The following is a 15,096-nucleotide window of genomic DNA, read 5'->3' as shown; positions in this document are numbered from 1 at the left end:
TGAAAAACAAGTTTTAATGACTCCAACCTAAGTATATGTAAACTTCTGACATTAACTGTATATATAGGTAAGCTCGTCTATACCATCATTGTTCAGTCTCAGACAATGTCCAGTCAGTTAACACATGATACCTTTACAACCACACACCTAGAGTCATTTAAAAACCATTAACCCGAAGCTCAAACCCAGAAGTTATTAGTCAGGTCAACCGTTCTGGTTCTGCATCTCTACACTTCACTAAGGCTTTGTCTCACACACACACACACACACACACACACACACACACACACACACACACACACACACACAAAGGCTCTGGCAATGAATAATTAAAGTAGCAATACAGCTAAAAGTAAGAAGAAGAAGTAGAAGGAACAGGGCCTTTATATAACTACTGATCAGGGAGAGGAAGGGAACTAGTTGGACTGGGACCAGCCAGTCAGCAAGCCAGTCAGCAAGCCCGCCCGCCCGCCAGTCAGCCAGCCAGAGACTACCTCAGCTCAGACAAACCTTTCAGAGGAGCCGAATGGAGCCTCCCTACACTAAATTAGGGAGTTATTATCAAAGGCATGACCTCAGACAGCAGAGAGCAGAGAGAGAGAGAGAGACACTGAGACAGAGAGAGAGAGAGAGAGAGACACTGAGAGAGAGAGAGAGACACTGAGAGAGAGAGAGAGAGAGAGACACTGAGAGAGAGAGAGAGAGACACTGAGAGAGAGAGAGAGAGAGAGAGAGACACTGAGAGAGAGAGAGAGAGAGAGACACTGAGAGAGAGAGAGAGAGAGAGAGAGAGAGAGAGATAAAGATATAGAGATATAGAGAGATATAGAAGAGACTTTATGTATTACTGTTGTAGTCTACTGTAGTCTGTAACTTTTTATAAAATACATGATTGAAGTATAGGAAAGTGGTTTGAATAAAGTCCTAACTATTGTGACTATATATAATCACTATTGCTGTCATCAAGCCAAAGGGTGGCTATTTGAAGAATCTCAAATATAAAATATATTTTGATTTGTTTTAACACTTTTTTGGTTACTACATGATTCCATATGTGTCATTTCATAGTTTTGACATCTTCACTATTATTCTACAATGTAGAAAATAGTAAAAATAAAGAAGAACCCAAGAATGAGTAGGTGTTTTGAAGCTTTTGACCGGTAGTGTATATCATCACTATTATGACTATATATTAGTGATGCACCGATGTGACATTTCTGGCCGATACCGATACCGATATCTTCCATGCCAAAAAACCCCGATACCAATATTTCATTTTAGCGGCCTTTTAAAGCATTCTAGTACAGTTAAATAGTTAACACACACACGGACGCAGCGTTCTAAGGCACTGAATCTCAGTGCAAGGGGCGTCACTACAGTCCCTGGTTCGAATCCAGGCTGTATCTAATCCGGCATTGATTGGGAGTCCCATAGGGCAGCGCCCAATTGGCCCAGCGTCGTCTGGGTTTGGCCGGGGTAGGCCGTCATTATAAATAAGAATGTATTCTTAACTGACTTGCCGAGTTAAATAAAGGTTACACACAAACACACACACACACACACACACACACACACACACCACAAACACACATACACACACACCACACACACACCACACACACACACGCACACATACACACACACACACACACACACACACACACACACACCACAAACACACATACACACACACCACACACACACACCACACACACACCACACACACACACACACACACACACACACACACACACACACACACACACACACACACACACACACACACACACACACACTGACCAAAAAGTAATTTTGTTACGTTATGTCCCCGTATGTCCCCATTACCAGTAAAACATCATCAAAACCTGTTTCTTTCACTTACTCTCTGTGCTGTTTCATTGTTCATTTGTTCAGTCGTTTCATTCTCAACCAGGATTTCTATGGAACGCAGTTTGGGTCTTTGCATGTCTAAAAATACACTATTTAACAATATTTGATGTGTCAATCAGAACCTGAATATGACTGCACGCCACATAATAATTTAACTCGTTCATCATTTTTTTATGTAGTTATTACACATTGATTACACTATCACTCGTATTTCATATGTCACAACGATTCATCTATACGTATGCTATGATGCTGTATGCTATGATGCTGTATGCTATGATGCTGTATGCTATGATGCTGTATGCTATGATGCTGGTAATGTTGTCTCTCGCACCTACAGTGCTGGTCATAAAAAAAAAAGCTAGCTAGCTCATGGATGCAAACAATGTTCTTCCCCAAAAACATAGTAAAACTAATAATCTATTTCAGTAGCTATAGTTAGCTAGCTAACTATATAGCTAGGTGTCATCATCTAAAATAACTCTGATTTATAAGACAGTTCTTATTTGATTAATGGTGGTCGGACCCATCTATGTGAAGCTAGCCACAACAAGGATTAGCCACAATAGTGGACTTTGCGGTTTGCCTTCAAAATAAAAGTATGACATAATTCTACTATTTGTATTCATTTGCACCACTGTCAATGACATACTTTTATTTTGAAGGCAAACCGCAAATTCCACTATTGTGCCTAATCCTTATTGTTGCTAGCTTCACAACACATAACCCGGTCCGGTCGAGCCTCACTAGCGAGATGAAGCTAGCTGGCTGCTTATAACGTTAGCTTTGGGCAACAGGTTTAAGTAGCTGGCTAGGTATTTATTTTCATGAACTGAAGTTCAATATCAACAGGCGAACAACAAGTGGTAACCTAGCTAATACTTACTCACGAGGATTCCTAAATCATTGCTAAGAATAATGAAAATGACTGCAGTTTTTTACTGGTCATTGTTTTCATGTTGGCCGTATTGGTGCTAGCTAGGTACTAAGCTAAAGCTAGCTAGGTACCAAACTAAAGCTAGCTAGGTACCAAGCTAAAGCTAGCTAGGTACTAAGCTAAAGCTAGCTACCCCAGAAGTTGCGGTCGAACAAATTATGCTTTATTACCAACGCGGTACCGGAAACACATCATTCATGGCCGGTGTTTGCAGATTTTATTGTACCGCTTTGACAGTGCTACTGTATCTTTTTTGACACGCAAAAACCCAAACGGTGTTCCATAGTATGTATGTCGTGAAGCTAATAGCAGTGACGCTATTACTGTGTAACTCTGGTAGGACAACATCGGAAAAATAGCGCACTTGGCAGTGTTAACCGGTGCTCGACCAGTCGGCGAAAGCCAACATCACCCACGACAGAGAACGGTTGATTGTCAAGGGCAATGAATTCTATTATCTTGGCTTTAATGGATTTCGCCTTTGAGTTGTCTCGCTGAAATGTTCTTACTCTTTCAAATGACTGCTGGACTTGTTGGCTGCTCCATCCACACAGCAGACATTGTGGGCTAGGTTAGGAATGCTGTGGTGCACGTATAGCGCAAAATGTTACGTTGCGTCATTATGTCATGTACCTACGTTATATAGGTATGCACGTCAGCTTTGACATCAGTTTTGCACATTGGGCATTAAACTAGACATCCGATCCAAAATGTCACCGATATATCGTGCATCCCTACTATATATCCTCACTATTGTGACTATATAACCTCACTATTGTGACTATATATTCTCACTATTGTGACTATATATCCTCACTATTGTGACTATATATCCTCACTATTGTGACTATATATCATCACTATTGTGACTATATATCCTCACTATTGTGACTATATATCCTCACTATTGTGACTATATTTTCTCACTATTGTGACTATATATCCTCACTATTGTGACTATATATCCTCACTATTGTGACTATATATCATCACTATTGTGACTATATATCATCACTATTGTGACTATATATCCTCACTATTGTGACTATATATCCTCACTATTGTGACTATATATCCTCACTATTGTGACTATATATCCTCACTATTGTGACTATATATCCTCACTTTTGTGACTATATATCATCACTATTGTGACTATATATCCTCACTATTGTGACTATATATCCTCACTATTGTGACTATATATCCTCACTATTGTGACTATATATCCTCACTATTGTGACTATATATCCTCACTATTGTGACTATATATCCTCACTATTGTGACTATATATTGCCATAACGTTGTGCTTTGAACCAAAGGAAAGGCTTTCCTCAAGCCACATCACAAACACCACAATCATTACTCATTCATGCACGTCTGTTCTTACTCACTTCACATAGCAGTTTGAAGACTCCTGTAATTCAGAGCACTGTAAATCCAGCACAAAACACCTACCACTTACCACTGAAGAGCACATTCATCAACTAAAATCAACATCATTTTGCACTCTAGCTAAGCAGTAGCTAAGAGTCCTCAACCACACACACTGCTATTAAACATGTCCTCGTCAAGCCTAACCCTACAACAACACACAGTCCCAGTATGACAGCGTAGCAGGAGTGATAGGCTCTCACCTGAGCCTCGTTGCTGCTGAGTGAGTGCAGGTCGAGGTTCTGATCCCCCTCGATCCTGAGCTCCGGCTCACAGTCAGCGATGGGCGCCTTGGCTTCACCCCCGACCCCTCCTTTCTCCCCCTTCTCTCCCCCGTCCCCCTCGCACTGAGACCTCCTCTTCAGGAAAGAGGAGAAGAGTCGCGAGAGGCCACGGTCGGCCGAGGTGCGCTGGCGGGGTCTCAGCTGCACCTCCTCCTGGGGTGAGGAGGGCGAGCCGGGGCTTAGGGGCGAGGTGACGGGAGTGCTGGAAGCATGGGACTCAGAGGGCCCGTGGTCAGGGGGCGTGGCCTGATGCTGCTCTGCCTCCTGCTGGCTGGGCTTCTTTTGCTGCTGTCGCTCTGTCGCCTCGTCTGTCGTCATGGCAACAGCTGCATGGGGAAAACAACCAGGGAAAATGGTCCATTATGAAGAGATTTGGTCAGGTAGTTTACCTAGGATTGGAGCCTATGTTATTCAATTGTTGGTAATATAGTCATTACACTACAGGTCATCATCGTAAGGTAGTGTGCCGTCTAACCTCTTCCTTGTTTCTAGCAGATTCTTATTGTGACTTTGTATTTGTCCTTTAAAACTTCTTATGGCTGCCATCCCGTTAACGGGATCGATATGACAACAGCCAGTGAAAGTGCAGGGCGCCAAATTCAAAACAACAGAAATCTCATAATTAGAATTCCTCAAACATACATATATCTTATACCGTTTTAAAGGTAATCTTGTTGTTAATCGCACCACAGTGTCAGATTTCAAATAGGCTTTACAGCGAAAGCACCACAAACGATTGTTAGGTCACCACCAAGCCACAGATAAAAACAGCAATTTTTCCAGCCAAAGATAGGAGTCACAAAAAGCACAAATAGAGATACAATTAATAATTTGATGATCTTCATCAGATGACACTCATAGGACATGTTACACAATACATGTATGTTTTGTTTGATAAAGTTCATATTTATGTATAAAAATCTGAGTTTACATTGGCGCGTAACAGTGATATTGCAGAGAGCCACATCAATCTTCATCAGAATGCACTCCCAGGAATCCTAGTTCCACAATAAATGTTTTATTTGTTAATAATAATAATAATAATGTCCATTACTTATGTCCAAGTGGCTACTTTTGTTAGGGCGTTAAGTACAGAAATCTGGACCTGCTCGTGTAGGTCCAGCCGAACATCGGTCGAAATGTTCAAAAAGTTATATCACAGGTCGTAGAAACATTTCAGACTAAGTATAGAATCAATCTTTAGGATGTTTTTATCATAAATCTTCAATAACGTTCCAATCGGAGAATTCCATTGTCTGTAGAAAAGCCAGGTCGCTCTCATGTGAAATGCGCGTGATCAGGACCTGGCTCTCTGTCAGACCAATGACTCAAAGAGCTCTCATCCGGCCCCACATCACAGTAGAAGCCTCATTCAAGTTTCTAAAGACGGTTGACATCTAGTGGAAGCATTAGGAAGTGCAACATAACCAATATCCCACTGTGTATTCAATAGGGCTGAGTTCAAAAACTACAAACCTCAGATATCCCACTTCCTGTTTGGATTTTTCTCAGGTTTTTGCCTGTCATATGAGTTCTGTTATACTCACAGACATCATTCAAACAGTTTTAGAAACGTCAGAGTTTTTTTCCATCCAAATGTACTAATAATATGCATATATTAGCAACTGGGAATTAAAATGTTAAACCTCAGACAGAACAAGGTCACCTATTAGTTATTATTCCATTAAATCCCAGGCAGCCATTTATGCTACAAATGCCCAGGGAGAGGGGAGAGGAGGAGGGAGAGAAGGAAATAGAGGAGAGATGAGGGAGAGGAAGGAGGGAGAGGAGGGAGAGGTGAGAGGAGGGAGAGGGGAGAGCAGGAGGGAGTGAAGGAAGTAGAGGAGGGAGAGGAGAGATAGGAGGAAGGAGAGGAGGGAGAGAAGGAAGGAGAGGAGAGATAGGAGGGAGAAGAAGATGGAGAGGAGGAGGGAGAGGAGAGATAGAAGGGAGAGGAGGGAGAGGAGGGAGAGGAGGAGGGAGAGAAGGAAGGAGAGGAGAGATAGGAGGGAGAAGAGGTGGGAGAGGAGGAGGGAGAGGAGAAGGGATAGGAGGAGGGATAGGAGGGAGAGGAGGAGGGAGAGGAGAGGGGAGATGAAGGAGAGGAGGCAGGAGAGGATGGAGAGGAGAGGTAGCTATTATTATTATTATTATCATGGAGTGGTGGTGTGATCTGGAGTGGGCCTTTACAGACCCTCATCTCTCTCTCCCCACCCTCTGACGCTGCATGCTGGGCAGGGGTCACCATGGCAACGCCGGCTTTATTAGGCCCCAGTCATGTCATTGTGTTGGTGGAGTTTCCATGCTGCTACTGTTGGTGATTCAGCATGGGAACATCATGGGGACATCATGGGGACATCATGAGGACATCATGGGGACATCATGAGGACATCATGGGGACATCATGGGAACATCATGGGGACATCATGGGAACATCATGGGGACATCATGGGAACATCATGGGACATCATGAGGACATCATGGAAACATCATGGGAACATCATGGGACATCATGAGGACATCATGAGGACATCATGGAGACATCATGGGAACATCATGGGGATATAGAGCAGGATGAGTGACCAGCCTCTAAGAAGACCAGGCCTTGCCACTACTACCAGTCATTTTAGTGTTAGTAAGCAATATTCTATTTCTATTCTATTCTAGCTGTATTTCTATATTCTCTATTCTAGCGGTATTTCCAATATTATAGCTATATTCTATTACATAAGAAAAAAAACATCAAACTTAATTACAGAATTCTTTAATTATCTCAGATTCCTTCTGACTATTTTGAGGAATTAATACTGGCTTTGTTCCTATGGTGTCTCATGAGGGACAAACATCAGTAACTGCCACAATTGAACCACACCCCCAAGACTGAAATCAAATTTTTCTTTAATGAGCAACAGAGAAACATGTGGAATTGGTGCGTTCAGTCGCTCTTTAATCATGGAGCCCCAAATCAGTATTTCCCACCCCCCTGGGGTTGACTGACACAGTCCTGCCGAGCCCAGCACTACCCAGCCTGATAGTGGTACATCTAGTTGCTGCCCTATGACAGGGCCATATCTGTCAATAACAGCAGCACACAACTAGACCGGTCCAAAATCTGTGCTGGCTTGCCAATGTGTGACCATAATATCTGTCAAGACAGCACAGACAGATCTGGGACCAGGCTATAGCAAATAACCTTCAGTGTTCTGCTTTCGCTTGGCTCTTTCCTGAGTCATTGTCTAGTCTAGTCACAGTGTGTATCTACTATCTACTCAGTAAGAACAAGCCAGAACAATAGTGGACCGACTCACAAGGGCTCTTCAACAACGAATAATACAGTGAGGCTCCACAGTTCAGAGAAAGGTGAGGAGCAGTCCGTTGATTCAATCAGACGCTCACAAGGAGATCTCAGGGGTACGTCCCAAACAGCGCCCCATTCACTATGTAGTGCACTAGGACCTCATAGGGGCTCTGGTCAAAAATAGTGCACTACATCAAATCAAATTTTATTGGTCACATACACATGGTTAGCAGATGTTAATGCGAGTGTAGCGAAATGCTTGTGCTTCTAGTTCTGACCATGCAGTAATATCTAACAAGTAATCTAACAATTACAACAACTACCTTATACACACAAGTGTAAAGGAATGAATAAGAATATGTACATATAAATATATGGATGAGTGATGGCCGAACGGCATAGGCAGGATGCAGTAGATGGTATAGAGTACAGTATATACATATGTGGTGAGTAATGTAGGGTATGTAAACATTATATAAAGTGGCATTGTTTAAAGTGACTAGTGATACATTTATTACATCCAGTTTTATATTATTAAAGTGGCTAGAGATTTGAGTCAGTATGTTGGCAGCAGCCACTCAATGTTAGTGGTGGCTGTTTAACAGTCTGATGGCCTTGAGATAGAAGCTGTTTTTCAGTCTCTTGGTTACTGCTTTGATGCACCTGTACTGACCTCGCCTTCTGGATGATAGCGGGGTGAACAGGCAGTGGCTCAGGTGGTTGTTGTCCTTGATGATCTTTTTGGCCTTCCTGTGACATCGGGTGGTGTAGGTGTCCTGGAGGGCAGGTAGATTGCCCCCGGTGATTCGTTGTGCAAATCTCACTACCCTCTGGAGAGCCTTACGGTTGTGGGCGGAGCAGTTGCCATACCAGGCGGTGATACAGCCCGACAGGATGCTCTCGATTGGGCATCTGTAAAAGTTTGTGAGTGTTTTTTGTGACAAGCCAAATTTCTTCAGCCTCCTGAGGTTGAAGAGGTGCTGCTGCGCCTTCTTCACCACGCTGTCTGTGTGAGTGGACCATTTCAGTTTGTCCGTGATGTGTATGCCGAGGAACTTAAAACTTTCTACCCTCTCCACTACTGTCCCGTCGATGTGGATAGGGGGGTCCTCCCTCTGCTATTTCCTGAAGTCCACAATCATCTTCTTTGTTTTGTTGAACTTGAGTGAGAGGTTATTTTCCTGACACCACACTCCAAGGGCCCTCACCTCCTCCCTGTAGGCCATCTCGTCGTAATCAAGCCTACCACTGTAGTGTCGTCTGTAAACTTGATGATTGTGTTGGAGGTGTGCATGGCCACGCAGTCGTGGGTGAACAGGGAGTACAGGAGAGGGCTGAGAACACACCCTTGTGGAGCCCCAGTGTTGAGGATCAGCGGGGTGGAGATGTTGTTTGTACCCTCACCACCTGGGGGTGGCCCGTTAGGAAGTCCAGGACCCAGTTGCACAGGGCGGACGAGTTTGGAGGGTACTATGGTGTTAAATGCTGAGCTGTAGTCGATGAACAGCATTCTAACATAGGTATTCCTCTTGTCCAGATGGGATTGTGCAGTGTGATTGCGATTGCGTCGTCTGTGGACCTATTGGGGCGGTAAGCAAATTGGAGTGGGTCTAGGGTGTCAGGTAGGGTGGAGGTGTAATGATCCTTGACTAGACTCTCAAAGCACTTCATGATGACGGAAGTGAGTGCAGTTACCTTAGCTTTCTTGGGAACAGGAACAATGGTGGCACTCTTGAGCATGTGGGAACAGCAGACTGGGATAGGGATTGATTGAATATGTCCGTACACACACCAGCCAGCTGGTCTGCGCATGCTCTGAGGATGAGGCTAGGGATGCCGTCTGGGTCGGCAGCCTTGCGAGGGTTAACACATTTAAATGTTTTACTCACGTTGGCTGCGGTGAAGGAGAGCCCACAATCATTGGTAGCGGGCCGTGTCGGTGGCACTGTATTGTCCTCGAAGCGAGCAAAGAAGCTGTTTAGTTTGTCTGGGAGCAAGACATCCGGGTCCACGACGGGGCTGGTTTTCTTTTTATAGTCCGTGATTGACTGTAGACCCTGCCACATACCTGTTGTGTCTGAGCGGTTGAATTGCGACTCTACTTTGTCTCTATACTGACGCTTAGCTTGTTTGATTGCCTTGCGGAGGGAATAGCTACACTGTTTGTATTCGGTCATGATTCTCGCCTTGCCCTGATTAAAAGCAGTGGTTTAGCGCTTTCACGGGAATAGGGTGCCAATTGGGACGTAGCCCAGGTCTACCGTTCAGCCTCTCTCTGCTCTGTCTCCTCCACTCTCAGCTGCTCAGTAGTCAGTAGAGCCATAATTACCTTCATCACTATAATCGTCTGATTGCCAGTCTTTAAACAGTGACTCCCCCTATAGCGCTGCTCATGGGCTCAGAGCATAGGCAATAGGCTATAGACTAACCGAGTAGAACATTGGGTCATTCTCCTCTTATTATAGTGCAGTAGACATATTAGGTCTGCATTACATTACTTTATATTACTTTACTTTACATTACTTTACATTACTTTACATCACATCACATTACATTACTTTACATTACATTACTTTACATTACTTTACATTACATTACTTTACATTACTTTACATTACTTTACATTACATTACTTTACATCACATCACATTACATTACTTTACATTACATTACTTTACATTACTTTACATTACATTACTTTACATTACTTTACATTACTTTACATTACATTACTTTACATCACATCACATTACATTACTTTACATTACATTACTTTACATTACTTTACATTACTTTACATTACTTTACATCACATCACATTACTTTACATTAACTGACTTTACATTACATCACATTACTTTACTTTACATTACATTACTTTACATTACTTGACATTACTTTACATTACTTTACATTACATTACTTTACATCACATCACTTTACTTTACATTACTTTACATTACTTTACATCACATCACTTTACTTTACATTACTTTACATTACTTTACATTACTTTACATTACTTTACATTACATTACTTTACTTTACATTACATTACTTTGAACACTGCAAAGAGAGTGCTGAATTCTGAAGCACACTACTATAACCCTTCTGTGTGTGTCTAAATGAGTCGCTTTGAAAAAGGGTTGGTGGCAAAGACGAAAACACAGGAAGTGTCTACTTCCTGCATTATCAAAAGTGACACCTCGGTCTTCTGTCCATGGTGTGTGTGAATCACAGGAGGTTGGTGGCACCTTAATTAAGGGAGGACGGGCTCGTGGCAAAGTCTGGAACGGAATCAGCGGTACGGTATCAAATAGATCAAAAAACGTGGTTTCCATGTGTTTGATGCCATTCCATTCACCGTTACTATGAGCCGTCCTCCCGTCAGCAGCCTCCACTGGCGTTGATGTGTGCTACGTGTGTGCGTGTGTAATGTGTATGCGTGTGTGAGTGGTTAAAAAACTACTACACAAAGATACATTTCTGTGGTAAATAGCTTGAAGGACAAAGAACCAGTTCAGAATCTCAGATTAGTCGTGTCATCATCATGCTAGCTGTCATGGCGCCTTCGTTGGTTTCCTGTTTTCTTTGGCTGCTGACACACAATGAGCCGGGAAGATGTCCAATCAAGATCAGGCAGGACGACTGAGTTTGTCAGTTGGCTAATACCCCCGATGGTGTCAATATGAGAACTGCCCGCTTGAATTTACGTCCCCACGCCTGCAGCATACCACAGTCATGTACTAATTACACTGGCTTAGGCACGCAGAGAGAGGATGGTGGCCAGCTTAACTTGATCCTGCTGAGGCCTATGTATCCTGTTGCTGCTTCTACTACTGACTACTGCTTCCCCTGACCAGTAACACCACTCTACTGACTACTGACTACTGCTTCCTCTGACCAGTAACACCACTCTACTGACTACTGCTTCCCGTGACCAGTAACACCACTCTACTGACTACTGCTTCCCCTGACCAGTAACACCACTCTACTGACTACTGACTACTGCTTCCCCTGAACAGTAACACCACTCTACTGACTACTGCTTACCCTGACCAGTAACACCACGCTACTGACTACTGCTTCCCCTGACCAGTAACACCACTCTACTGACTACTGACTACCGCTTCCCCTGACCAGTAACACCACTCTACTGACTACTGCTTCCCCTGACCAGTAACACAACTCTACTGACTACTGCTTCCCCTGACCAGTAACACCACTCTACTGACTACTGACTACTGCTTCCCCTGAACAGTAACACCACTCTACTGACTACTGACTACCGCTTCCCCTGACCAGTAACACCACTCTACTGACAACTGACTACTGCTTCCCCTGACCAGTAACACCACTCTACTGACTACTGACTACCGCTTCCCCTGACCAGTAACACCACTCTGACTACTGCTTCCCCTGACCAGTAACACTACTCTACTGACTACTGACTACTGCTTCCCCTGACCAGTAACACCACTCTACTGACTACTGACTACCGCTTCCCCTGAACAGTAGCACCACTCTACTGACTACTGCTTCCCCTGACCAGTAACACCACTCTACTGACTACTGACTACTGCTTCCAGTGACCAGTAACACCACTCTACTGATTACTGCTTCCCGTGAGCAGTAACACCACTCTACTGACTACTGACTACTGCTTCCCCTGACCAGTAACACCACTCTACTGACTACTGACTACTGCTTCCTCTGACCAGTAACACCACTCTACTGACTACTGCTTCCCGTGACCAGTAACACCACTCTACTGACTACTGCTTCCCCTGACCAGTAACACCACTCTACTGACTACTGACTACTGCTTCCCCTGAACAGTAACACCACTCTACTGACTACTGCTTCCCCTGACCAGTAACACCACTCTACTGACTACTGCTTCCCTGACCAGTAACACCACTCTACTGACTACTGACTACTGCTTCCCCTGACCAGTAACACCACTCTACTGACTACTGACTACTGCTTCCTCTGACCAGTAACACCACTCTACTGACTACTGCTTCCCCTGACCAGTAACACCACTCTGACTACTGCTTCCCCTGACCAGTAACACCACTCTACTGACTACTGACTACTGCTTCCCCTGACCAGTAACACCACTCTACTGACTACTGACTACCGCTTCCCCTGAACAGTAGCACCACTCTACTGACTACTGCTTCCCCTGACCAGTAACACCACTCTACTGACTACTGACTACCGCTTCCCCTGACCAGTAACACCACTCTACTGACTACTGCTTCCCCTGACCAGTAACACCACTCTACTGACTACTGCTTCCCTGACCAGTAACACCACTCTACTGACTACTGACTACTGCTTCCAGTGCCCAGTAACACCACTCTACTGATTACTGCTTCCCCTGAGCAGTAACACCACTCTACTGACTACTGCTTCCCCTGACCAGTAACACCACTCTACTGACTACTGACTACTGCTTCCTCTGACCAGTAACACCACTCTACTGACTACTGCTTCCCGTGACCAGTAACACCACTCTACTGACTACTGCTTCCCCTGACCAGTAACACCACTCTACTGACTACTGACTACTGCTTCCCCTGAACAGCAACAGCAACACCACTCTACTGACTACCGCTTACCCTGACCAGTAACACCACTCTACTGACTACTGACTACCGCTTCCCCTGACCAGTAACACCACTCTACTGACTACTGCTTCCCCTGACCAGTAACACCACTGTACTGACTACTGCTTCCCCTGACCAGTAACACCACTCTACTGACTACTGCTTCCCGTGACCAGTAACACCACCCTACTGACTACTGACTACTGCTTCCCCTGACCAGTAACACCACTCTACTGACTACTGACTACTGCTTCCCGTGACCAGTAACACCACTGTACTGACTACTGCTTCCCCTGACCAGTAACACCACTCTACTGACTACTGCTTCCCGTGACCAGTAACACCACCCTACTGACTACTGCTTCCCCTGACCAGTAACACCACTCTACTGACTACTGCTTCCCCTGACCAGTAACACCACTCTACTGACTACTGCTTCCCCTGACCAGTAACACCACTCTACTGACTACTGACTACTGCTTCCCCTGACCAGTAACACCACTCTACTGACTACTGCTTCCCGTGACCAGTAACACCACTCTACTGACTACTGACTACTGCTTCCCCTGAACAGTAACACCACTCAACTGACTACCGCTTCCCCTGACCAGTAACACCACTCTACTGAATACTGACTACTGCTTCCCCTGACCAGGTCAAAGAGCCCAATGGAGGTCAAAGAGCCCTATGGAGGTCAAAGAGCCCTATGGAGGTCAAAGAGCCCTATGGAGGTCAAAGAGCCCAATGGAGGTCAAAGAGCCCAATGGAGGTCAAAGAGCCCTATGGAGGTCAAAGAGCCCTATGGAGGTCAAAGAGCCCAATGGAGGTCAAAGAGCCCTATGGAGGTCAAAAGTGGTGCACTATAAGGAATAGGGTCCCATTTGGAATGCATCCCTCCACCTCCCCACAGCCTTCGACCTGTCTAACTCCTACCAGTTTCATGTTGCAAGTTCAGCTAGGAATCCACAGTAAACGGATTCCATATACAGTCGTCAGTGAAGTCAGAGGGATAAAGTTAGGGTCTTCCGGTAACTGTTTAGATTCTATTCAAAACACACGTGAGCATCGAATACTCCACAAATATCCATCCACATTGACGGGGCTGTAGTGGAGCAGGTCGAGAGCTTCCAGTTCCTCGCTGTCCAAATCAATATGGACTTCATTAAAATGGTCCACACACCCACACAGTCGTGAAGAAGGCGCGATAGCGATAGCGCCTCTTCCCCCCTCAGGAAGTTGAAAAGATTTGGCATCAAATCCTCAAAAACTTCTATAGCTGCACCATTGAGAGCATCTTGACTGGCTCCCATCACTGCTGGGTGTGGAAACTGCACCGCCCTCGATCGCGTGGCGCTACAGAGTGTGGTGCGGACAGCTCAGTACATCCCTGGGACTGAGCTCCCTGCCATCCAGTACCTCTATATCAGGTGAAAGGAAGGCCCAGAAAATTGTTAAAGACTCCAACCCCCCAACCCATAGACTATTCTCTCTGCTTCTGGACGGGTACCGGGACCGGTGCATCAAGTCTGACACCAGCGAGCTCCTGAACAGATTTTATCCCCAAGACTTAAGACTGCTAAATGTGACCCTGCATTGACCCTTTTATTTTTGCACTGACTCCATTGATGACTTTTTGC

The 15,096-nt window shown here is 44.7% G+C and overlaps 1 protein-coding gene across 10 annotated transcripts in view; it reads right to left on the bottom strand.

Moving 5' to 3' along the window:
• The window catches only part of LOC110489366 (protein 4.1-like), a 115,901-nt gene that overhangs the window by 94,867 nt on the left and 5,938 nt on the right, over positions 1–15,096 (bottom strand). For 9 of the 10 annotated variants that reach the window (XM_036970783.1, XM_036970787.1, XM_036970790.1 and 6 more), the window contains exon 2: positions 4,466–4,872. In XM_036970783.1, coding sequence (XP_036826678.1) covers positions 4,466–4,864 — 399 coding nt within the window. In that variant the 5' untranslated portion in view covers positions 4,865–4,872. The remainder of the gene's footprint in view (positions 1–4,465; positions 4,873–15,096) is intronic. The other variant, XM_036970789.1, reaches the window with a different exon arrangement.

Source organism: Oncorhynchus mykiss, chromosome 32, assembly GCF_013265735.2.
Source record: "Oncorhynchus mykiss isolate Arlee chromosome 32, USDA_OmykA_1.1, whole genome shotgun sequence".
Taxonomy (NCBI): Eukaryota; Metazoa; Chordata; class Actinopteri; order Salmoniformes; family Salmonidae; genus Oncorhynchus; species Oncorhynchus mykiss.
This window is presented reverse-complemented; position numbering and strand designations above follow the sequence as displayed.